Source organism: Lampetra planeri, chromosome 31 (assembly GCF_965212315.1).
Source record: "Lampetra planeri chromosome 31, kcLamPlan1.2.h2, whole genome shotgun sequence".
Lineage (NCBI taxonomy): Eukaryota > Metazoa > Chordata > Hyperoartia > Petromyzontiformes > Petromyzontidae > Lampetra > Lampetra planeri.
This window is the reverse complement of record NC_136137.1, coordinates 3373763-3399706: the sequence shown is the minus strand read 5'-3', so window position 1 is coordinate 3399706 and position 25944 is coordinate 3373763. Positions and strand designations below refer to the sequence as shown.

Here is a 25944-nt window from a genome sequence, read left to right as displayed (position 1 = left end):
TCGTCCTTACTATCTTTAAGATTGTCTTTGGACACGCTGCTTGTTTCTCATCTCCGTCTACTCCCCTTCATGTGCGCTGCACTCCAGTAACCCAGGCCGCCTTCTGTAGAAACCCCCCACTCAACCTCCGCTCAATGGAAGGTTACTCCGCCCCTTCTGCGCAGATTCCCCCATGGATCTGTTATTCCAACTCCTCATCCTCTCATCCGTCTGAAAATCCATCAAACCCAGCCATATCTAAACCTGTCCAAATCCAGGCTGAAGATTTTCCTTTTGTTCTCTGCCTAAGATTTTCTTGCCGCTCTTTAAATGCATTCAACCATATTTTACTCTATCACCCTCTCCCATCTATGAGCTGCAGTCTCCTATCTCTCCATTGCGCAAATTTATATTTTCGCAAGATTCCATATTTTCCTACGCTCTGTAAATTGAAATGACATTGCGTACTCGGGTCTGCTGGTGCGCAAATTGTCGAGATCAATCGAGGCTGTTGGCCTCATAGCTGGATAGCGCCCCCTGTCACACGTACTGTGGGATAGCTGATTGACTTGGACAAGCGAGATATGAACTGGACCGCAAAAGTCTTGGGCGACTGCCAAACGGTCCAATTGCAATGTAGACAATTCAATACCACGCACAGCAGCATGTATGAGAGACGTACTAACCGTATTCACAGAAACGTTAACAACAAGAACAGCACAATAGCGACATCAAACTAAAAAAAAAGAAATAGAATTTTCCAATGATATAAAAAAATACGAGTTTCTTTCCACAAGGAACAAAAGGATGGTGCTCAAATGTAGCCGAATGCTCTTGTTTAAGATATTTATACCCGCATTAAAAAAGGAACAACTTCTTGTTATTTTAGCGACTGCTTGTACGCGGAGGCAGAAACAATGATAAATTATGCAGGGTTGAGGCTGGTTTAGTATTTATATGGGAGACTGCCTGGGATTACGATGTCTTGTAGGCTTGGCCGGCAAGGTGGCGAGGGAGATAGCGGTACAGGAATGTTTTCTTGAACGTATCTGTGCAGAGCTTTGAGTCTCACCCCCCCCCCTTGTGTATGTGGGTTTTCTCCGGGTAATCCGGTTTACCTCACACATGCCAAAACACTAACTAATGGGATTTGACCAAGCATCCCAATGCAGGACTCTCCCGCAAACATCTTGAGATTATCAGGCCTTCTGTCGTAAAAATGAAAAAAAAAACATTTCAAATGAAGTCTTACCTTTCCCCCCCCCCTTCCAACCCAACTTAAATAAATGCTCCAAGCATGTGTGCTGTTTCATTCAGATGCTGTCGCCTCGACAGACCTGGTTTTCACCTGAGGACGGCTGCTTGCGTTGTGGCCGAAACGTCGTGAGAATTATTTAATTATGTTTTATTTTTATTATTTTATTACTTCCCTTCTACGTGACTTTACCGAAAGAACCAAGAAGATGAAGTCTTACCTCTCCCAGATCCGAATCTCCCAGTGGCCCAAGGGATTCTGGGTTCACGATCATCACGCGTACTCCAGGTAAGATCTGCGCAAATAAAAATAAAAATCACCCTCTTATGCAAAAACCCTCCACGGTTCACAAAGGACACCCGCCCTCCCCACCACCCCCAACTCCCCCCGCCCAGTTCCACATTTAGTGCTGGCTCGGCACAGATCGAGGGGCTCAAGGCAGGTTCTGTCCGATACAATTAAGGTGAAAACGACGATGAACATTATCAATCAGTTAATTAACATTATCGGCCGCGAGTGACGTGACCTCCCTAACTAGTCCTGGCTGAATCGATGCTGCCGGTCATTTGGACTAATAACTGCATTAATACGTAACGCGGAAATTGCGAATATTACTTAAACTGTGACCTCCGGTTATTATTGCAACCATTTACAACCATGAAAAAATGTGTTTGTGCATTACACGGGACATTAAAAAATAAAGCGGTTATTTTCTTTTCCATTTTAACAATGTACACATTTTTCTTGGTTCTTTCGGTAAAGTCACGTAGAAGGGAAATAATAAAATAACATTGAAATAAAATATAAAATATATATAACGCAATAAAAATTCTAACGACGTTTCGACTGCAACACAAGCAATCATCATCAGGTGCGAAATCCACAGCAAGAAATTTTGAAAAACAAATTCTTGCTGTGGATTTCACACCTGATGACGATTGCTTGTGTTACAGTCAAAACGTCGTGAAAATTTTGATTGTTTTATATTTTATATAATTTTATTATTTCCCTTCTACGTGACTTTACCGAAAGAACCAAGAATATGAATCCATGCAGTCACGAAAGCTTTAAATCAAAATTTAATGTACACATTTTTTTTGCGAACCACTGCTTAAAAACACCTGAAACGAGCAGAAAATAAGACCGCATGAAACCAATGTAAATTCTAAAGTGCCTTTTTTGGAAGCGAGATAAGATATATATAACTGCACATTAAAGTTACCTGTGCTATGTTTTAGATATGTGACAGCGTGGCCTTACTATGGACGGCATGCATAATGGATAAGCATGATCCCACCTTTCCAGACTCCATTAGGGGCAAGCTGTGTGGCGAACCTTTTTCCACCAGACGCACCCTGAAAGTAAATCGGCGCGCTATTAATAAAAAAGCAGTGCCAGAAATCAAAACAAGCACCAGTCTGTCCTCTGACGTACTGCCAGCGGAGATTACTGAATTAGGTAGTAATGGCCAGACAGCCCTGATTTAGAGTTTTGGGCAGATACACAAAAGCAGGCTTTCCGAAAGCACTCTCATTTGATTTACTTGGCCAGAATGGAGATGCACAGTCTAGAAACTCCCTAGCTGTGTTTTGGGTCCAATTTTTTTCATTTTTTAATCAAAGGGGCTTAACAGTGCCGGCTCCCATCAAGAAAGGGGCTCTAAATCTACATGTCACTTAAAAAAAAGTTGAACCTCGCAAGACACAAAAATTGGACTTTGGCGAGGCTGCTTAATAATTCATTCCTAGTCACGGATAATCTCCCAGAGGGTATTTATTTGTGCAGTTGTAATAGATTAACGCAATAGAGCGCTGCAGCCATACCTGTCATTTCTTAAAGCTCTCATATCGACGTAGACCGTGGTTGGGTCAGGACCAGATGTGCCCTGAAATAAAGAAAAAATAAATTATTGACCCGTTCCGTTGTTAAAGTCAGGAGGCAGGGGCGGGAAGCAATTTCCATTACACATGTTATTGGATATTGACTCAATCAGTCATCTTTACAATTTGCAGAGGTCTGCTTTGGAACTGTGCATTAAAGAGCCGGTAAACAATAAAACAGAATATGGCTTTGTTGCCTACAACACACCACCGCCGGGGCTTGTAGAAGACTACAACAAGACACAAGACCGTGAGATTTTAGTGAAGTTCTGCTATTTTAAGTGGCACGTCTGTGTTTACCAGCCAGATCAAAGGCACTCTGCAATGTTTACTTTACACCCTGTCGCAAGATGTTCATCACATTATATTTTTAAAACATCTATTTTGAGAAAATTCTGTCATTAGGCAAGTGGCTTTTACTCAGATTAATGAGCATAATGGCTGCAATTGGACACATTCACCGATTTCACCAAAATATTCAGCAATTTGGTGGTAAAAATGCTGCCGAATGCAATTAGTCCCAAAGTTAAGGTCTTTGCTTTACCCAGGCCAATATTTATAAGACAGCAAAGTCTATTAATGGCAATGCAAAGGAAATCATCAGGATAATATGTTTTAAAAGTTCCTTTCTCTTTGACAACTTACAAAACCGTTTCGTTGAATGAAGGAGACACAACAAAGGGCTATTTTTACGTGATCATTATTCAGAGCTGGTATCTTAGACATGATGAGCATTAGAAACACTCAGCGAAGCTCTTTGAAGCAGAAAAATGCACGCACGAGTCAAGGTTAAACTAAACACCTGCTCTAAAGAAATGCGTCCTTTCGTGCCAACCAGGTGTTCAAAAAGACATCAGCAGTATTGAACTGGTGCATAAATTCAAGCGCTGAACTGCTGCAACTCCTCTTCGAGCAACAAAGGAACATTTTAAAGCACTCTAACCAAAAGCGTTTAACAAGAGGTAGGGAAGCGCATCCGTAAGAACAAGCCCTTCAACCAATCACTCACAAATGGGATTTGGCAGGCATTTAAAAAACCTTGAGAGAAACTCGCCGACATGAAAAAAAATATATGGCGCCGTCTTAAATGGTACTGAACACCTGCTGCTGCTGCGAGGTTCTAATCACATCGGGTATTCCCAACAAACACATTCATGTTCTGCCATATGAAGCCAAGTGATTCCACCGCCTGAATTGGTTGAGACCGGGGGAGGGTTGGATGACTCTTTCCTTATTGAGGGTAGAATCGAGCTTTCAAATGCCTTTAGTGGGCAAACAAAGATACAAAGATCCCCCGTATAGCCTTAACAGACTGTAGGGGCAAGTGCTGTTAGCGAGCACCTATGAAGGCCGGAACGGTACACGAGGGGGTGGGTGGCCAGCACCACGCCCGACCGCCTTTGTCTCCCCAGTGGCAATGTTTACACACCGTGGGCAAAGCACACATTGACACGCGCACAACATGGCCACTTCTGTCACTGCAGGAGTCTTTTGCAGTGACAGAAGGGACTGAGTGTGCTAAAATTATAATAATGCTAAAAAAACAACGGTGCCAGGTCAAAGGTATTTCCCTCTAGAACCCGACTGGCACGGCTGATAAATACGGTTTTAAAATGGGAGGCCACATGTGGCCATGGGATTCGTGAAAATAATTCGAGGGCCATCGGTGTCCCATCCCTGGTTTAGAGGCGTCAGGAGCGCACAGATGCTTGCACCTGACAGTTCACAAGTCCACCTACCCCAACTTCCCACCGTCTTGGCTTAAGGTGCACACCAGAGCCGAAGTCAATGGAGTGTGAGCTAGGAGGGCCCGGCTTGCCTAATTGACTGGACTTCGGCAGAGAAGGCAGAGTTTTCCTCAATCCAGAGGTTGTACGTCATGCTGAGGAATGGCAGCAGCGAAAATTGCCTGTGCTCTTTACCTTTGGCCCATTGATTTATATTTACTTACTTATTATAATTGGTTTTGGCGACTGAGCGGAGGCCATTAAACTCCCAGCGAGAGAAACTCTTCCGAGGCCCGGGGAAGTGCGATGCTTATTCCTTTTCACTCTCTTGGTTAATGTGAGAAACAGCGTTATGGCCTCGAACGTATTGCCTTGTTTTCAGGCTTAAGCACCCATAGCCACCACCTGCTTCCCCTTTCTCACTCAGAAATGCACCTCAGAATATAAATTCGATCGTTCTCTCAATTGTACTGGTGTTCAGCTGAAAAATATGCTTCTATATATACGTTGTGCAACAGCAACACAGCATACCTCACGAGGTGAATGGTGCACATTGGCCACCCAGTTGCTTCCATACCACGAGATGTTTTATTTTAGAATAATTACTTTGAATGATTTTTTTTTTATGGCTTTATGACTCGGGGGAGTTGCCGGCTGTGCTGGGCACGACGTCGCTTGCCTGCAACCTGGCCCATCAGATGTGGGGTTGGTGGATCAGATTGAAGATTGAAAATTATTCTTTGTTTAGACTGAAAACGAATTTCTTTACAACTGCTTTGAGTTTCGTTTGCCGTCCTGCCCCGCACCTCCGATTAGCACGGTTGGCTACGTACGGTGCGAAAGAAGTTCAACATACATCGTACAAATCATTGTCAAGAAACAGGAGACACTAAACCTGCATGACTACTTTGAGGTGACAGCACAGCAAGTTGGCTACTAATACGCACTCTACATAATTGAAAGTGCTAGCGCCTCTCAAATGTATGGGTTTTTTTCAGTTTTTCTGGCTGCTCTGCTATCATGAACAATGATCAAACATTACAAATAGGACCCTTTTCGAAGATTCCCAAGACTCATTGAGGCTCTCTTCTGTAAAGATTGGGTTTTTAAACTACCAAGTCTCTCTCTCCTCAATGGCACAACAATCATCTCCGTTGATGGATAAACCAGAGGCAAAAATTCCACATTCTCACAGTGATTGGCCAGTCTGTGCATAGTATGAGCAACTAATGTCTTTCCAGAGAGTGATACTCACTCATAAGGCCTTATTCAGGATTATATGCAGAATTGAACCTCGACCAGCATTTGAACTTGCAGGCATTAACATTTTGGGTTGAATGCTCTAAACCATAGTGCCTCCTGGCAAGATGCATGTCGATTATTAGGGGTCCAATGGCTATGCCAGGAATTTTTAAAAGTGGGCTTGTGCAGAACACGTTGAGAAGGGATGACCCTGGTGGTCGAGACGAATAACAGAGTAACATTCAAAGGAGAGAACATGCCCTAGAGGGCGTCCAATGCATAAACGGAGTGATGAAATACGCGCGATTGCAGATGCTCGGTGGACCGTTGCATTGCGAGACCGTGAGAGATGGGAGTCCTTCATCCAGCAGATAGATCAGAGCTGTCGATTATTATGATGACGACGAAGAGGACGACGCCGACTCCGCCGCCGCTCACCTGCAGGCAGATGGCAAGGTTGACCCGGCAGCCGAAGGTGGCCCCCACGGCTCGGAGGGAGAGCCCCAGGTCCTTGAAGAGCTTGGAGAAGGAGGTAGCGAGCGCGATGCGGGGCCGCTCCTCCGCCACGACCACACACGTGCGCACGCCCGACAGGTTCACCCCGCGGGCCTGCAACACCGGAAGCACCACCGCACGCCGAGCCGCACCACGGCAACGCATCACACCACACACCACACCGTGCCATACAACACCATGTACAAAGAGCACCACACGCCACGCCATACCACACCGCGCCAACACACACACAGCGTTAACAAGAACAGGCCCACCGTGTTAGGCAACTTTACCGATAACTAAGTGAGGACTAAAACACATTAGAGCATGGATGCTACGGCGGGTTGAGCCCTGCATAATGCTTGGATGGGTGATCAAGTGTGCACAAACAGGTCGTCATCGGACATGCAAGGTGGGGCAACAGAGGGCAGTGGAGCATAATCGATCGTTGTGCTGTACTTCTATGCCACCAAATCTATGTTACCCGCCTTCAACTCACAAAGACGAGCATGGGGTAGTATGGTAAAGTAACTCCAAGGACCTAGCGGAGAGTCCTCATCCAGGAGTGGATTGACAAAACGGCTGTACTAAAATGTACATTTAGAAATTAAAAGTGCATTTTTCTAAGACCAGGGTCCTGAAGTGGTACAGTAAAAATGTATTCAAATTACATAATAGCAGCAGAGTCAAAATGTTCATCAATAAAGAAAAAAACCATTAAACTATAATAACACAACCAAAACGACTAAAGCAATGTCCTTCAGTTTGAGTATTGTAATATTAAGAGACATTTTCAAACAATTTTTTGTTACCTGAATGCTATTGTTTGGTGGTGAAACCGAACATTATTTAAGTATTACTAAGCTTTTCTCGAACAATCAACATTCTAACTAGAACTAAACTGTCATTGTTTTAATTAGTATATTTTAGGATAGTTCACACCATTAAAACGTTTTTTTTTTCACGCGACTTGTCCCAGAGCTTAGGTTCAAATCTGTAAAGCAATTATAGAATAAACTATTATTGTTGTCGGTCGAGTCATTGATATAAAACAACTGCAACAAACACTATAATTAACGTGATGGTTGCGAGACGCCGTATGCTAATTCGATTACATTTTGTTTCAAATAGTTCCCTTGAAGGCGGTTATTCTCAAGAGGCCCATCTGGCAACATCAACAGCTCGAATAGCACAGTTCAATAATAACCCGACGCCCCTCCTAGCATTGAATTTTTAAATCCATAACCTTATATTTGATTTGTCAAAGTCTCTTATTTAACCGTGTGAAAGGCTATTGAGTATATATCATAGTCTTCACATTATTTTTTAATTTGTATTTAGGCCATAATACCTGCACGCACAATGACCACTCCCTGCAAATAATTCCACCGGGCCTTCAATGTCCACAATTAAAGTTCACGTCTATAAGAAGGTGCTCGCCATGGATTCTGTACTTTTCACCAAATCGCCCAAAACAGATTCCATTTCGTCAGATCTTGGGAAGCTACGCGGAGCTTAGCAAAGCCGTTCACCTCGCACCGTCTGGTTGTTACAGGCTGTGGGAACACGTGGGGAGCAGCAGAAGGCATTGCCCGAAAGGATCAATAGCCGCAGAGTTCTCTGTGCGTCTATGCTCCCTGCCTTCACCAATGCAAGCCGAAAGGGGCGGTTTGAAGGGTGTTTAAATAAACCTCCACAACGCACGTAGCGCCGACTTGGGTGGGACGTGGTAGCCTACTCGCGATGGCCACCTGTTCACCTGTTTTCATGTCACCTTAAACACAACTTACACCTGCAGTCACGAAAACTTAAAATCTAGATTACAACTTATGCCGTCGCCTAGGCAGAAACGGACACTGTTCATTCGTATCCAGACATATATCACCAGCCACACATAACGAGTCACTTGGATTCCACTTAGAAAAAAGCAAATATGCACAACAGAATCTCAATGGGCTCTTTCTCCCCGGTTTGAATACAATAAGACCACGTGGCCGTATTGACAAGATGGCACCCATCGTCCGTGTGCGGTGGTGGTGGCGGTGGCGGCGGCAGCAGCAGCGGCACATCACCTTAAGCGCGTCGGTCTGCGTGCTGAGCATGCGCGTGCAGTGCTCCATGACCGAGTAGGAGCAGAACGTGTCTCGGATCTTGTACTGGCTCACGGCCGACAGCCACACGGCCGGGTTCGCTTCCAACTCCGCGGGGGGTATGAGCATCGACTGGTGCCCGGCGTACACCCTGAATGCACGGCACAGTGGGGGGGGGGGGGGGGGGGGGACACACGTTCCGTGAAATCTCATTCGCTTGCTCGTTAATACAACCGTCGGTGAACGCCAAATTAAATTGCGCTTTGAATACAAAGGTTGATCCATTTCGAGTGGTGGATTTGTATCTCGCGTGGGGAGGATGGTGTTAAGCGATGTAATCAGTGTGCTCAGACCGGCGGGAGACGCGTAGAGGCTTTGAAATAAAATGTTTAGTTTTTTCCTACGGGCTGCATGGATGATATACTTCAAAATAAAGCCAAAAAGTACATTTGTTATGAAAAAACGCACCGATGTTCACTAATAAACCACGTAGGGGTTGACATTCGCAATTTACTTTGCAGGGTTGCTATAATTAGTTTTACATTTGATTAACACGTGTTTATTAATTTGCTCTTGCCTCTTCCCTGACACCAACACAACATCTCACCTCCGATTAGCACGGTTGGCTACTTACGATGCGAAATAAAGCTTGACGTACGTTCGTACATAAACTGCACATCCAGCATCTTAATTCCGTCGACTCCACGAAGCGCATCTTAATAACCAGCGACAGCGGCAACGCACGAGCCACTCAAGCATCACCGGGGTGTGACCCCAACAAACCCACTGCGTTTACAACTGCAGTTCCCAATCAGATAGCCCACGCCTTTCCGCAAATGCACTTGTTCATAGATACGAAATGAGTGCGCGTGAACGTGGATATGTGTGGCAGCTGTCCGTGCACTCGAAAACATTAAAGTCTAAAGGGGGCCTCGGTCAATAATCTGCGTGTAGCGTAACAGAAATTGCCGCGCTTAAAGACGGCGATTCCTATGATTGGGTGAGTCAAGACGTCAGAGCGCCGAGCCGACACGGCCGTGATGCCGGGTTCGGACCTGCTGCTCGTGTTTAAACGGGGTGTTCAAGTGAAGCCAAGTGACGGATTTCACGCCGGTCGCCCCGACGGCACAAAGACTATCACATTAAATATGGTGTTTCACTTGACCTTGTTAAAATTCCAGCTCAGCGGATATGTCCGTTTGATTGCCACGTGACAAATATTTCTGTCTGTGGCAGGGGGCATGTGGGAGAGTGCTTCCCCACCCACCCCCCCCCCGTGTTGTGAACAGGTGATGTGAAGATATACAGAAGATGTTCTGCCATCTCCTTCTGCAGACCATTTTCCAACAAGCGCTGCTTCTGCGACATTTCCCAATAGATTATTCATCTCGTGGTATGATGCCGATAACACACAAATCGGAATGACAATTGGAGTCAAGGACGAAATAAAGACGACGATTCGAAGGCCCGTCATTAAAGGTGTGCTGGATGCAGATTATTTTATGAAGTTGATCTGTTTGGAGACTTTCTGCAATAGAGGACAGAAGAGGGGGAGGGAGGGGGAAATTAAATACAACAAAGGAGAGTAGTCAAGTGAAGATGCAATCTGTCCAGACAAGACAGGGGCAATGCATCAGCTCGCCCATTCAGAGTCCCCTCGCTTACCTCGCCTATTGTCAGTGTGATTAATAGAAGCGTACGGCAAACAACTGCCATCAAACTGCTCGGTGTCCCACGCGACTGTATGCAGGGTTGTCAGGAGAAAGTGCATTAGGGCAGCAGCGCAAAAGACTTCAAATCGCCCGCAACTTCCTTCATGCGGGTGCGATGTGAAAGTGCATTTACATGCGAGGTCGTTGCTTGTTCTCATCAACAGCAGCGCTTTTTGTTGCCCGCTCTACGTTTGAATCGGCGGACAGCAGGAGATGTTATTCGTAACTTCACTGGGAAAAGAGCTCTCGTGAACCCACGAGACTAATCCAGATTTCCCATAAAAGTGTAAATTAGACCGTTTAATACCAAGACAGACATTGTAAAATTCTGCTAAGGTTGATCGTTTTACCAGCCTGTGTGTTAAACAGTTTTACCCGACTTTATTTTTTGAAATAGTGGAGCAATGTCACGAACACACGGGCGCATTGTAATATGGATGTTCAAATATAATAATACAAAAAATGCCTAATTAAGATGTACTGAATCGCTTTTTTGCAAACTAAACCTTCAATGCACTCGTGCAGGAACACAAAAGAGCTCCCGTACAATTAATTTCGCACACTTCAATTAATCACTCTAACAAAGGGAAAGGGTAGCCAGGACTCGCGCTACGAAGGCCAATACGCTCACCTCCTGCCTGTCGGCACAGATTGCATCTTGCACTGAACCTGCAGCTCACACGTGTTGTGTAATCTTTCAGAGGGCGACCTCCCAGGGAATCCTGGCTGCCAACTTGCAAATACACCACCAGCCCCTCCAGCCGTGCTCACAGTACACGTAAAAATGCCACCGCTGCCGCCGCTGAAACTGCTCCATAATAGGCATCGATGCTCAAACTAAACGGGCGCAACCTTGCCGCAAATGATAGCTCAACAAAGTGGCTCATCACGTGTAAATGTATTGCAGGCAAATACTCTATAAACGCATGTTTCGAAATAAGGAGGTAAAAAGCAGAGGACTCGGAGAAAAATCCACGCGATCGCGAGGAGAGCATGCCAACTTCAAATGTACAGGCGTGAGGGTCGCGATCGAACCCACGACCTCCTGTATACCAGGCAAGGTAGTCGACATCTCACCACCCCAAGCCATTGCCATCTCTCACGGTCCCTGGATACAACAATCCAGGGTGTTGGTGATGTATATTGTATCGAGATCTGGGGGCGGCTCAGGTATATGCCAATGTCTTGGGAGAGCTTAAGTTATTGTAAAAAAAACTTAAGTACATAAGGAATACATTTCCATAATTTCAATAAGGTTAATTAAAATGATTTCATCATAGATGGTAGCTGTATGGGCAACATGTACAATGTATGCATAAATACTGTAAAACAAAGGCCTTCTTCCCCAGAATAGCCTTAACAGACGGATGGGACAAGTGCTGTTAGCAAGCACCTATGAAATCTTAGTTCTCCCAAGTGCTGATGTTAACACACACCGTACCAGATACTCACTGAAAGCACCCCCCGTGACTGACACGACGTCGGGGGGGCCCTTCATCCAGCAGTAGTTTAACAAAGGGTTGTTGGAGAGATGCAGGACCCGTTCGGATACCACTCGCCACTGATATTAGCCACGAATGGCAATCGAACTCAGGTCTGCTGGGTTCACAGCGCAGCGTGCTAATCATCGCATCGCCGCTCCCCACCTGTATTGTTATTATTACAGCATGTACATATAGATCTATACAATGACAAGTATAAGACAAAGATAGCCTTTAACAGAGTGCTGGGGCAAGTGCCGTTAGCGAGCACCTATTTAGGCCGGCACGGCACAAGAAGAGGTGGGTGGCCAGCACCACGCCCGGCCTCCTTTGTCTCCCCAGTGCGGATATTTACCCATCACACCAGGTACTCATTTAAGTTTGAGTCGACTCCGATGAGGCCTAGCAACGGCTCAAGCAATCGTCACTGCTGTTGGCCTTGAGCGGGAATCGAACGCGATTAAAGCAAGGTTCGTAGCACAACAAGATAACCACTACACCACCGCTCCCCACAAAAACAATGCACTATACACAAAGACAAACAAACGGGCATATAAAACACGCTGCATAGGGAATACCGCAAAAACACAATTTAATGACGTTGGCAGTTCATTAACACTAAACATTGTCCATTTAATTGAGAACGTACTTCTTCATAGAAGGTGTTGGCTCTCTGCTGATTAACTGGAAATAAGCATCACCTAATCAAGAGAAAGTATGACTGAAGAGGCACGCGCTGCTGATAAATAAGTGTATTTAAATTAATTAACAGAGGAAAGCTCCCCGTTCAAACGTGATAAACAACCGCAGCCCAGAGAGTGCAAAGTACGCTCGGGACCTCTGTGAAGTGCATTGTTTGTTGATAACAGAACTGATTAAAAATTAATTGTTATGAACATTTTTTCATTAAATTATATAACCTCTTTTTTTTTTCCAGTGCGTTTTCTCAGCAGGCACGCTCAGACTCATGTAAGCTGCACACGCTCCCTACTGGGAATTCCTGCGGAATTGGGGGCAGTTTCTCCAGACAAATTTGTCCATGGCTGCCAGCACACAATGGCTTACTCTGGCGAATTGCGTGGCACATTCTTTACTCTGGATCAGGTAAGAGACTGGGGACTGTCCTACAAAAAAAATCATTCATTTGTTTCGCTCCTTTGAGACCGAGTCCACACAACACAAACCCGTGACTGCGTTTGGAGTCCCAGTCGCAGGAGCAACGAGGCCCCGGGGGGCATCTCTCAAGTGAGGTGTCTTGGGTCGCAAAAATGTATAGGTGTGAAACCGGAGCTCGACTCCCTGCCTGTGGATATCATCAGTGGCCAGTGACATCTGAACTGGTCCACGATCCTCTCCTAGGTCGATTTCAGCCTCGAATGAGTATCTGGGTGCAGTGTGTAAACATCGGCAGTGGGGAGAAAAATGTGGCCCGGGTGGTGGTGCTTAACCAAATCACCCCCCGCTCATAGACGCGTGGCTGACAGCGCTCGTCTCAGCTTTAAATTGAGCACCTTCCGTGCAGCGTATTCACCATCAGCACCTGCGATTGACACACCCTGCTACAAAACCCAGCAAATGGAGATTCCCGATTCCTGACTGCCTTGCCTCCCCGGCGCTGATATTTACAGACCACACCAGGAACTCATTTAAGGCCGAAACAACCTTTGGAAGGAGGGTCCAGGGAAGGCCGCGAACGTCCGACCGACGAGTGGCGACCCTTACCCGGAGAGGCACCACAGCACGAACCCCAGGCCGCAATGGGGGTCGAGGCAGAGGGCGATCTGACGGGACGGGTACAGCTCGCACTGGATCTTGATTGAGCGGCACAGTGAGCTGGCTGCCGCGTGCGACATCTGCGACGATGGGGCGGGGCGGGAGGGGATTATGGGGGGTGGGGGCGATGAGGTGTGAGCGGTGCTATAGCTTTCCGCTCTTACACACACATTACGGCGGTGTATCCGCAATGGCCTAAGAGGCCAGGATTGACCTCGTTTTAATTCACCGCAGAGCCGACGACTGGACCGAAGGACGCCTTATGATTGTGCGAGCACAAATCAAATGACACCATGACCTTTGTCAGTGACGCTGCCTTATAATGCAAACATATTTCGTGTGTAAATATATATATATAATACTAGGGTTAGATAAAGGGCATCAATCACTGTCTCCAAATTTAAATCAATATATTATGTCCTCCCTCCCTATTCAGAAGCTGGGTCACTGCCTGAAATGTTTGCCTCTTGTAGTTTATACTTTTCATAGTAACAAACCATTAATGAGTTGTTTTTTCATTTGCGTTTGTACACTAGTGCCAAACACTCGTTTACATGATTTAATTGAACTACAATCTTACGTGTGTGTGTAATGGGTGCAGAAACAAAAGAGTGGCTACACTTTTGACAGACTGGTCCTCACCACAGAAATGGTTACATTCTGCCAACAGCTTAGGGTCGCCAGTAGACACGCGACGAACCGCTGCTCAATTAGGTGTGGAGATGTTTAAGCTGTGTGCGTGTGTGTGTATATACACACACATATATATATGAATATAGTATAAGGCAGCGGTCGGGAACCTATGGCTCGCGAGCCATATATGGCTCTTCTGGTGACGGCATATGGCTCCCAGACAATTTTGAGTTGAAAAAAAAAAAAAAAAATCAGTTTGGAACTGATTTTAAAATACTTGTGATATTGCTTAATAATACTGTCCTTTTAAAGTAAACAGAAATTAGTTTTGAAGATAAATTTCACGGGTCACGGGGCCTCAACGCCTGCATGAAGCTCAACCTCACCATGTACGAACCAGACTACAAGGCCATCAGCAAAACCATGCAGCACCAGAAGTTGCATTAAAAGTAAGACATTGAATTTATTATACGTTAAAAATACTATATGGCTCTCAATGCAATATATTTAGAAATATTTGGCTTTTATGGCTCTCCCAGTCAAAAAGGTTCCCGACCCCTGGATTAAGGGGTCGAGCGGTGGAGCGGTGGCGCAGTGGACAGCATGATTCCTGGCCATAGCTAACATCAGTGGCGAGTGATGTTCAAACCGGTTCCGGACCCTCACGCTCCACCAATGCACAGTGACTATTGCGGTGAAGTATGCTGAAAACATCCCCGTCACTGACACAATGTCGGGAGGACCTTCATCCAGCAGTGGTCTGACAAAGGGTTGTGGGAGAGATGCAGGACCCGTTCGGATACCACTGGCCACTGATCTTCGCCACAAAGGGCAATCGAACGCAGACGCGCTGGGTTCATAGCGCGGTGTGCGAATCATCGCATTGCCGCTCCCTACTTTTATTGTTATTGTTACAGCATGTGCATATACATATACACAATGACAAATCTAAAGACAAAGATCCCCCGTATAGCCTTTAACAGGCTGTTGGAGCAAGTGATGTTAGCGAGCACCTATTAAGGCCAGCTCGGAACACGAGGTTTGTGGGTGGACAGCACCAGACCTGGCAATCCGTTTGTCTTCCCAGTGGCGATGTTTACACACCGCACCAGGTAGTCGTTTGGAGCCGAGTCGACCTAGGGGAGTCCCAGGACCGGTTCAGATAATCGTCACCGGTGAGTGACTGTGAGCGGGAATTGAACTCGGGTTGCCGGGTCTGCAGCGCAGCGTGGTAACGGTTACACTCCCGCCGACGTACGTTGACTCCTGCCAGCATCCCGACGGTGGAGACGCTGAAGTCGAGGTAAGCCAGCATCTCCGGCGTGGGTGCCTTGTAGATCTGAAACAGCTTCTTCTTGGGCAATTCGTCTGTGGGTGCACGCACACACAGAGAGGCAGCCAAACAAGGAGAATCAGCGTCTCCTCCTACTCTGTCGATGGCCACGTCTCGCTCCGCTGTTGTTTAGGTCAGCACTTCTCCAACTCGCGGCGGTCACTTCCCACCACAACGCGCTGTTATCTTCTCACTACGCTTTGCACAGCGTCACGACACACGCGTGTACACGTGTTGAACTTCGTTTGCACCGTACGTGGCCAACCATGCAGATCGGAGGTGCGGAGGAAGGACAATAAAGTTAGCACAAAAGCACTTCTAAAGAAATGAGTGCATTTAGATGGTGAACAAGTACAAATTATATTGTTGCTGTTGCTATTACTAGGGCATGTAATGATGCATCAAGTCATTGATTCAGATACATTCTTATGCTCACGATACATTCGTAGAATCATTTGTGTGAGAAATGGTTATTTTAAATGCATGCGTATATGCTCTGCTAATTATATGATCATGCACTGAGGCTACTATCTGAGCAAACAACTGTTCAGTATGAGACAGAATGAGGAACAATGCGATACAGATGGCAAAAATAAAGAGACAAAAAAACATTCGATTTTTAAATGCAATAATAGTTACGTGCCCTAATTACATGTCCTATTTTTACACGTCATAGTGTTAACACCTTAATTGGCATTCAAGTGGAGAGCATTGGTGAATATTTAAAGGTGAACTGTTTGTGAGAAATCACAGTTGCAACTGTGGATAAAAAAAACAGTAATCTATTTTATTATTTATAAGTTAAAAAAATCCTTCTATATATATACACACACAGGGATGAGGGCCTGTGGTCGAGATGAGTGACAGTGGCAGCCAAAGGGAGGAACACAACAGACAGAAAGGTAAGCAATTAAATCGGCTCGTGATGTGTTCGTTGTGGATTGTTATTTCTCAGAACTGAGAGACACAGCGGCAGCTTGAAGAGCCTTCTCATTCAGCAGTGCACTGATCATGGCCGATTAATTTTATTTTTCTGCACTTAACATGAACGATGAACTGAATTCAATGCCGATGCGAGTGTATCCTCAAGTCACTTAAGTAGAAGCAGGTGGCTAGAAAGTTCAATCCGACGAGTTGTGAAATTTCCACGGCTCAGCTCTTGTACCAAGACTGATTTGACAAATGGAGGCCAAAGAGGACTACACGGCTACGTTCGATGCGTGAAGACAACACCGGCAGTCCACATGATGGCACACGACCGCAAACGTCACATACGTGCGTTAAATGTAAAGTGTAAACGTAATATAAAAGTGCACACGTTCAATTGGACCAGGGATGTATTCTTACCCGTATCAATCATCGGGGGCCAGACCTTAGAGTCGGTAACTGCAGCAGCTTCCTTCGACTTTATCAGCTTCATGAGCAGCTGCGTGGTCAGCACGCACACTGACTTGCTTGTCTGCAGATGGAAATGGGAAACATTTCATTGTCATAATAATTTTTTACTTTGCCAGGTAAGGCCCACTGAGCTGCATAGCTCTTTTTCAGAAGTGACCTGGTCACAAATGATAGCTCAAAGAAGTGGCTTATCATCTGGAGGAGCCAGAGAAAAATCCATGCGACCAAGGGGAGAATATGCAAACTCCAAACATACGGGCATCAGGGTCACCACCGCAGCACCCTCTTAATGATCATTTCCATCTAGATGCTCGTCAAAAAAATTATGAACACCCTCTATTTTATCAAATTCATTATCATATTCATTAAGGAATAACTATGAGCAAATACAACAGTGGCTGTTCCGCCTAATTAGGATTCTCGCACCAGGACACGATGCCATACAGTTTGTTACGAGTTCACCTTATAGCTCATGGTGTGACCGAGTAAAATAGCCGACCTGGAAAAACTTGATAACCCACAAATTGTCTAGAAGATAGGCTTATGTTGAAATCTTAACTTGAGTGGATGAAATAAGGTGTGTGTGGCTTATCTGTAGAGAACACCATAAAAATATCAAAAAGAAAATTGTAAACAATTCGAATGAAGCCAACACATGTTATTTTTAAACACATTTCAGGTTATATAAATACATTTTTCATAACGCACTCCTCATAGAAGGCAGATTTAGCAGAAGCAAACTGCCAACTCCATAAAAACTGGTTGAGTCGCCCAGGAATGAGGCTGCACAGCCACGCAGGACATCCACTTTGCTTTTCACCGCACAGCTTAGCAAACTAATGCTGCTTAGCTACTTTGCACGTAAGCCAGCTTTGCAAGTGTTCCAGGGTTTGGATCCCATCGCTGCCATCTGGTAATGCTGGGAGGCATTATATCACAATCCAAAGGTCATCCTATGGTAAACTTGCCCCACCCTCACCCGCCATCTCCCCACTCCCCCTCCATAGGTGCAGCCATAGGAATGTGGAATTTCCACCACTGGATCAGGGCTGTAAATAGGAGATGATCGCCACTTAAATGCTCATTTCAGCAAGAAATCACTTTCACGAAAACATACAAAGGTTAAGACATCATTTGGTTTCTATGTAGTCTGTTTATTACTGGCTTCGGCGGTGCCTGTTCTAATTGTGAAATGACTCTTCCCCCCCTCTCAACACCCCTTCTCCCCAGCGACCGCACCAAGTTGTGGCCGAGCCTTTGCCGATTGCCACCACCTATTGACCCCTAGTGGCGACAAACGGTAAAGCCCACAGGAGTGGCTAACATCAGCGGCGAGTCATTGTCCGAACAGGTCCTAGGCAACCCCCCCCCCCCCAACCCGCACTGACAAGCGTGGTGAAGTATGGTCAAACAGTCCCCATAATCGACACGGCGTAGGGAGGCCTTCCATCCATTGTGAATTGGTACGCAAAATATTATTGTTATCATTCTTCTCGCATGAGACGCGCACGCAACCGCCTCTAGCGAAGGTCACCTCGACGATGAGCTTGACGGTGGCGAGCGTTGTGGACAGGTTCTGCGGCGTTGGCGGTCGTATTGTCACGGGCACGCAGCCCGCGTACAGGCAGCCGAAGAACGCCGCTATCAGGTCCAGGCCTGGCACGGAAACAATACGCACAGAGCATGAAGCATGTCCCTCGCTGTTGCTGAAAATCTCCAGCCATCGGTTACTTCAACTGCACGATCACCAGTGTCCATGGAGGGTGTACTACAAAAAAACTGTGATAGCATGCAAATGCTCACTGTGAAGGGCAGTGAAGTTTTGTGCTGAATTACTGAGGTTATTGTACAGTCGTGTGTGAAATGGATGCATATAAAAAACAGTGCAACTAATATTTGAAGTTTAGCATCACTGAGCATCAACTCTCCATCGGTGTGAAGCTGCTCAATACAACCGAGCCAATTCGCTGAGGTTTATTTTCTTTCTACAAGTGCGTGTGTGCACGCGCGAGTACGGGAGAACTCGCTGACATACCGGCCGGGTAGATGAGCGCCACGTGATCTCCTTTGCTCAGCTTGCCCTTCTCCGTGAGCAGCACGGCCACCTTCTCCGCACGCTTGTGCAGCTGTACACATGTCATCGTGGAGGCCACCGCGCCCTGTGCACCGCACGCATGCAAGCGCAGCACATGTCTCGCACGGCATCTTCAAAAGACAGCGAAGTTGGTGACACTGGTGGATGCTTAGGGACTCACTGGAAAAGGACTACACAGAGCATGCCCTGGCGATGTCTTGCTGCTGCTGCCCCTGGCTGCCAAGCGGGGCTCATCGTTGTTGCTGTTGATGTCTCGGTGTTGCTCTCCCTCCTCTCCCCAGTTGGTTCCCTGATCCGACTCCTCCACCACCCCGCGCCCCCCCCCCCCTTCTACCATAAGGTGTTTTTTGTTCTTTGTCTAAAGCATATTGTGACGTGACTGCATTTGTATTCGACATGAATACAACTTTTAGGCTTTTTTTTATTCCACAAGAGCCTGGCACAGAAACGTGAGCAGTACCAAGGGAATAGGGGGGCACAGAAATTCCGCGGGGCAGAAGCCCGAACACAGTGCTTATGGGAGTACAAATTAGCAGATTAGTTTCCTTCGTTAGGCTTCTTAAATGAAGACTGTCAAGATTACTCTCAGCCTCTCCTTCCACAATAGCAGTGCGTACTAAAAATATATTATCAATTGCCCGTAGCAGCAGTGTGAATTCCCACCGCTGGCTCCAAACTGCGCCGCCCCCCGGCGCGTTTGAGCGAGGCGACGCACTCGGTGACCTCGACGCGACCTTCGTCTCTAAGCCACTCCCATTGCAGGAGCCAGGGTGACTTCACCACGGCGAGACGAACACCGGCATCTACCTTGGCATTCAGGAGCGTGAAGAGGTTCTGGTCCGGCGCAGTCTGAGCCCTCCACTGAAGCACGTCCGACAGGTAGAGGAACTGGCAGCACAAACGCCAAAACACGGCTACGTCAGTCACGCTCGCGTGCCTGCAAGCTACAGCTCCTCGAGCAAAGCGGACGCTGACAAAAAAGCACAGAAAGGACGCGCCGCTTGAGGATGAACGCACGCGTGCTGCGGAGGGTAATATTCCACGGCGGCGCGTCACGTCTCGTCGTTCTGAGAAATCGACACCATAAACAACCACCGAATGCAGAGTAACCTTCTTTTTTCACTGTACTAGCCACTGATAATTCAGGGATACAGTCACACAAGATGAGTGTAATGAAGTAATTCATTTAGTTTTTTAATGCGTGTGACCTAATCTCTCTTTTTTTATCAACATAGGTGAAGCCCATGTCATGTTTAGATACCAATTGTATCATAGTTAGAACCCTGTACCCAGTAGGCCATAAGCATGACAGCACCTAGCACCGGTGTGCAAACCTCTGCATTACCATTTCCCATGAATGCAACCGCACAAGCCAACAATGCACACACACGCGCGCGCACACACTGTGCATTATTCATACCGAAGTCTCACTTATTTCTCCCTGCGGTTTGGATATATTAAAAACTGTGAAAAAGGCATTAAAAACAACAAGCCAGAACGTTTCAGACATTAAAGAAAACACATCCGCTCGAGGAAAAACACTTCCCCACGTCGCGTCCAATGTGCGCAATTCTTTGGCGGAACAGCACCACCGCGGGACTTCCGTGAGACTTTTGGCACGAGGGCAACTCCACAAAAAACACAAAACAGAGCCGCGGCACTCGCATACCCAACAGGCGCTTCCCCCCCCCCACCCCCCACGCCTGCATTCACATTCACCGCAAAACCAAAACACCGCGGCGCTTTTGCGATGAACGACTGCACGTCTCTTGCGACTCTGTTTGCCACGTGCGTCAGCCCCGTCTGCCCTGGCAGAAGCCAAGCCACATCCTACATTGCCGGGGTACGGCACTTCAAACGGACGGCGCCGTGCCACAGCCGTGCGCGTGTGTATTGCGCATCGGTGCCAAGCCGCCGAATTAAGTTTGCCGAACGGAACGCCGGGAGTAAAAAATACATCTCAAACAAAACAAACGTTTGTCCTTTCACAGTCAAAGCCCTATGTTTGTTGACACACACTGGTGGTGGTGACACCTGCAAGCAAATGGAACCGATTGAGATCGTAAAAACGGTCACCTTCCTGGCTTGATCGTCGTCCTTCTGGCCCAGGTCTCGACCAATAGCCTCAGCGATCCTCTTCCCAGTCACTAGCTTTCCAAGCATCATGTTCGCCGGTGCCATCTCTGCCGAGCACACACGACGAGGTCCATTAATGCACCACGGCTTAAACGCACCGGTTACGCGCATCGGGAAGGATTATCCAAGGTCGCCTGCAGTGCGCGTCACACTGAGCATTGACCCTGCATGCCCAGTATCGGCAATATGTATCTATAGTGTTTAAAAGAAACCTCACATTAATGAGCCATATGATAAAATTCAAGGAATAATGCTTTTTTTTTTCTTTCAGGAAAAAATATATAAAGCAAGATTCTGGAAAGGAGATGAGGATAAGAGAGGTGCAGTAGGTTAAATAAGGGGTAAGGATCCAGGCTGGGCAAATAAGACCACCCTGGCCTAGTGTGGAATACCAAGGCAGTCAATTCTAATTAATACAATAATTAACAAATTCACATTTACAGAGCATATCAACCATCACATTGTGCACTGCAAGTCTCAGAGTGGTCATATAATTGACTGACTTTTTATGAATTTAAGTTATACTCTTTGGGTCTTTCGGTAAAGTCACGTAGATAAAAAATTATAAAAATAGTAAAAAATCACGACGTTTCGATCGCAACACAAGCAATTGTCTTCAGGTGAAAAAATACAACAGGCGGACTGCTGAGGCAGTAAGAAATGTAGCGAGAGAACTACTGCAGCCAAAGGTTATATTGGTTTGAGATGGGTACAACACAAGAGTAAGTGGGCGGGGCTAGAGATGGAATTTGCAAGTAAATGTAAGAATTTGATGGCTGAGTGTATGGAATTGATGTGGTTGAAGAATTGGTTCAGAGCTGGCAGGCCATGTCGCCAGATGACGAACGTGTCATCTACGTATCTCTTCTACAAGGAAGGACGTAGGATGGATGTCTGGATGGCATCTGTCTCAAATTTATCCATGAAAACATTGGCTACCACTGGAGATAAGGGAGAACCCATTGGGGTACCATCAACTTGTTTGTAGAATGTACCATTCCAACATTCAGTCCTTGTTGGACCAAATCTTCAATGATTGCAATGGTGTCAGGCACAAGAACTTTGGTAAACAAAGAAACTACATCGAAGCTGACAAGCAAATCACCTGGAGATGGTGAGATGTATTTAATTAGAGATACCAAGTGAGCTGAATTAAGTACAGCTGAGGTGGTCTGCCAGTGAATGGCAGCAAGGTCTCAGAGAGAAATCAGTTTGTAGGTGGGTGAGTCAATGGTGGCGAAGATAGGACAGAGTGGTGTACCTTCTTTATGGATTTTTGGTAAGCCATAAAATCTGGGTGGTCTAGCAGCAGAGGGTTTTAGAGAGAGACGCTTGGTTGGTTCGATTAAAGATGTCGAATCAGTGATGATATTGTTGGTTTTCGTAACCAGGCGGTTGGTAGAATCTCTATTGATTTTGGTATAGCTGCCATCATTAAGTAGGTCCTAAATTTTGTTACTGTATGTGTTTTTATCCATGATGACAGTGTCAGCTGAGAGGATGACAATGTCATCTCTCTTTTTCAGTTGAGCAAGTTCAAAGCGCTCATCCTTGCTGATGTTGCTAATTGGTTTTAGCGTTATTTATGATTGCAGCGATTTCCGATCTCGCCACGTCTGCAGGAATGTGTCCCAAACCTTTAAGGGCTACGTCGACCTGGGAAATGATATCATCAACTGAAGACGATTGCTTGTGTTGCGATCGAAACTTTGATTTTTTTTATTACTTTTATTACTTTCGATCTACGTGAATTTACCGAAAGACCCAAAGAGTATTAATTCCTGCAGTCACGAAAGCTTAAAGTCAAGAATTAAAGTTCATTAAGAAATCTCCCTTCATTTAGCAAGCGCTCGGCATGCCCTGACCCACTTCTAAGTGGGGGTCAGCGTCTTACACCAAGTCTTGGCATCACAATCTCGGCGTAATTAAACATTGCCGTCGGCTGGTGCGGCGGAGAAGAGAGCGAGGCTCGTGCGATCGTAGCAAGAAAACGATCTCTGCCTTCAGCGTTGCCAACTCCTTCAGGGGGAAAGTCACAAAACGAACATCAAAACGTTTTTTCCTTTCTTTCTTTCCACCTGAAGAAGACCGCTTGTGTTGCGATCGAAACTTCGTGGGTTTTTTGCTTTTAATTTTAGTTTTCTATCTACGTGACTTTACCAAAAGAACCAAGACTATGTCCCTATTCTTTGGGTCTTTCGGTAAAGCCACGTAGATAGAAAAAATAATCAAAATAATAACAATATCACGACGTTTCGATCGCAACACAAGCAATCGTCTTGTTTTTTCATGTCAAGATTATTGTTTGTGTTGCCATCGAAACGTCGTGATATTGTTATTATTTTTCCTATCTACATGGCTTTACCTAAAGATCCAAAGAATATGAATTCCTGCAGTCACGAAAGCTTGAAGTCAATATGTCCCTAGACAATGTACCAAGTCTTCAGCGAAGGAAACGGGACACAGGTTCCTAAAAAGCCATACCTGAAATTGTTCCCGACTCACATTATGCAATTCGTCCAAAGCAGTCGCTAGATTTGCCGCTTAGCCGCTCTCAAAAAAACACTGCCACTCGAGAAAACCCCAAAGAGTCCCCCTCAATCCAGCGACGACCGCCACTTGCCTTGCTGCTTCTCGCGGGGCCGTGGCAGGTTGGTGATGGCAGCGTGCGGGCACATGAGCACCCCGCACGGGTGCAGGGTGCCCTCCAGGAATCGCTGCCGCGTCTCGAACAGGTCGACGCCACCCAGCGCTAGCTTGGGCAGCGAGTTCTCCGGTACGACCACCACGCAGTAGAGCGCCACCTGGTGGATGGTGTCCACAGCCTGGAGGGGGCAAAGCGCAGGTGTCAGGAGGTGCCGGTGATGGTGGTTGTAACGACCACCATGACCACGTATGTATGTATCTACGTGTGGATGTTAAACTTCTTTCGCACCGTGCGTAGTCAACCGGACTCATCGGAGGTGCGGGGAAACGACAAAACAAACTAAACACTAAAAGCAGTTCTAAATAAATACGTTTTCAATTGAGATGATTTAAAAGTGCCCAGCTCCAGTGGCTTCCTCATGTCGGAAGGAAGAGCATTCCAGGCGGCCGCAGAAGCACATCTGAAAGCGTGTGATGCAGTGACCATCTTTGTTCGAGGGCAATGATGGTTAAAAAATGATGGTAAAATGAAATAAAATGTTTCGAATTCTAATGATTACATGCAAAATGGATGATGATCAAGACAATATTCACCGTATTCACGATGAGAATACTTCCAACATAAACGAGTGCTAACCAAATGAAGTTATAATAATAATGGACACCGCTAACAGTGATAACGTGGTCCTCATTATTATCACTAAGATATTGCTGTTTGAGTACTATGCAGATGACTAGCCCCTGCCATAGGGATGTGAAATGTCCACCACAGGTTCAGCTGTCAATGTTTTCAGAGGGACCGCGTGTTACGACTACGCACAACTACTGCGACTCGCATCGAAAATAATCGTGCGGAAGTAAAATCTCTCCTCACCTGAATGACCTGGCTCATCCACTTGAACGACTCCTCCTCGGAGGTCTGAGACCGCTGTTCAGCGACGAGCACGGCTCGCTCGTCCCGCAGGATGGTTACCGAGAAAGCCACGATCCTAACAGATAGAGGAGCAAGTGTAACATTCCACTCGTGCCAGCACGCCACCGTGAATAAATTAAAAAAAAACTCTCCTTAGTGCACCATTTACACCTCGTCCAATGGCTAAAAGAACCGAAACATCGATCTATAACTTTTTTTTGTTGCTGTTCCAAAAATCTGTTTCGTATCTCTGCAATACGCCATACAACAGAAGTACAAATTCTGCCGACTTCCCCACCTTGTGGGAAATCTTTTACCTAGGCGAGCACGGGATGACCTAGATTACCTCCCAATGCCTTTCACCTTGGTCCTGGGAATTCTGGGATAGCCAAGAAGGGGTCAAAACAGTCACGCGGCGGTCACAACCTCCTGACCCACAATGCTCGTGACACCGACGTGTCCTGTTCCCCAGCGGCGGCGGCAGCAGCAGCAGCCGGCGCCGCTGATAAGTGCGGTTTGTTTTTCCCGTGCGCGCTCTCGATGGGAGCTCTCCGCGCAGGAAATGAGCACGGATGAAAACACCACGGGGCCGTCTCTCATGTTGCAGGAAGTGACAAGAGCCAGCGGCTTCGGTTAAATGCAGCCGTTCAGATCGCACCCTGGTTACCATCACAAAACAAGTGATAGCTCCGATACAAAAAAAGTTATATTTTCGAGAGTGGACACGTCCATGCGTACACATGCGTGCGCACGCTTACATGCGCATCAAAGCAAGCCACCACCCCTGGAGTTTATGACAGTAGCCTGCTGTGCGTAGACGTCATGGCCAAAGTTTAGGAAAGCCACTGCATTTGTTCAACCTCCCTTCGCTAAATGCTCGTGTGATTTGACAGACCCGAGTGGGAACGTCCAAGTTAACCAACCACTATAATGAAGTACAATTTTACGAGATGTTCATATGCAAATGAATAAGCATTTTCTTACTTAAAAGCAGGTATTGCAAATCTTAACTTGCTCCGATTAAAATTTATCGCACAAAGGACACCGCTCACATTGAAGTGGAAAAGCCCAAAAAATCCCGCTTGAAGATTTTTATCAAAATCTTTTAAATTTGCTTCTCTTGATCGCCCTCTAGATTGCACTAATTGGCTTTCCA

At 46.3% G+C, this 25944-nt stretch overlaps 1 protein-coding gene across 1 annotated transcript in view; it reads right to left on the bottom strand.

The window, feature by feature from the left end:
• The window catches only part of LOC144729102 (disco-interacting protein 2 homolog C-like), a 98898-nt gene that overhangs the window by 12355 nt on the left and 60599 nt on the right, over positions 1–25944 (bottom strand). Inside the window, exons 22-35 of the mRNA XM_078609030.1 lie at positions 24750–24864; positions 23853–24054; positions 21170–21276; positions 19901–19981; positions 19034–19157; positions 18533–18654; positions 16948–17059; positions 15526–15635; positions 13584–13714; positions 8651–8819; positions 6522–6692; positions 3058–3119; positions 2532–2589; positions 1455–1529 (exon numbers count right to left, since the gene is read on the bottom strand). Of these exons, the coding sequence (XP_078465156.1) occupies positions 1455–1529; positions 2532–2589; positions 3058–3119; positions 6522–6692; positions 8651–8819; positions 13584–13714; positions 15526–15635; positions 16948–17059; positions 18533–18654; positions 19034–19157; positions 19901–19981; positions 21170–21276; positions 23853–24054; positions 24750–24864 (1639 nt within the window). The remainder of the gene's footprint in view (positions 1–1454; positions 1530–2531; positions 2590–3057; positions 3120–6521; positions 6693–8650; positions 8820–13583; positions 13715–15525; positions 15636–16947; positions 17060–18532; positions 18655–19033; positions 19158–19900; positions 19982–21169; positions 21277–23852; positions 24055–24749; positions 24865–25944) is intronic.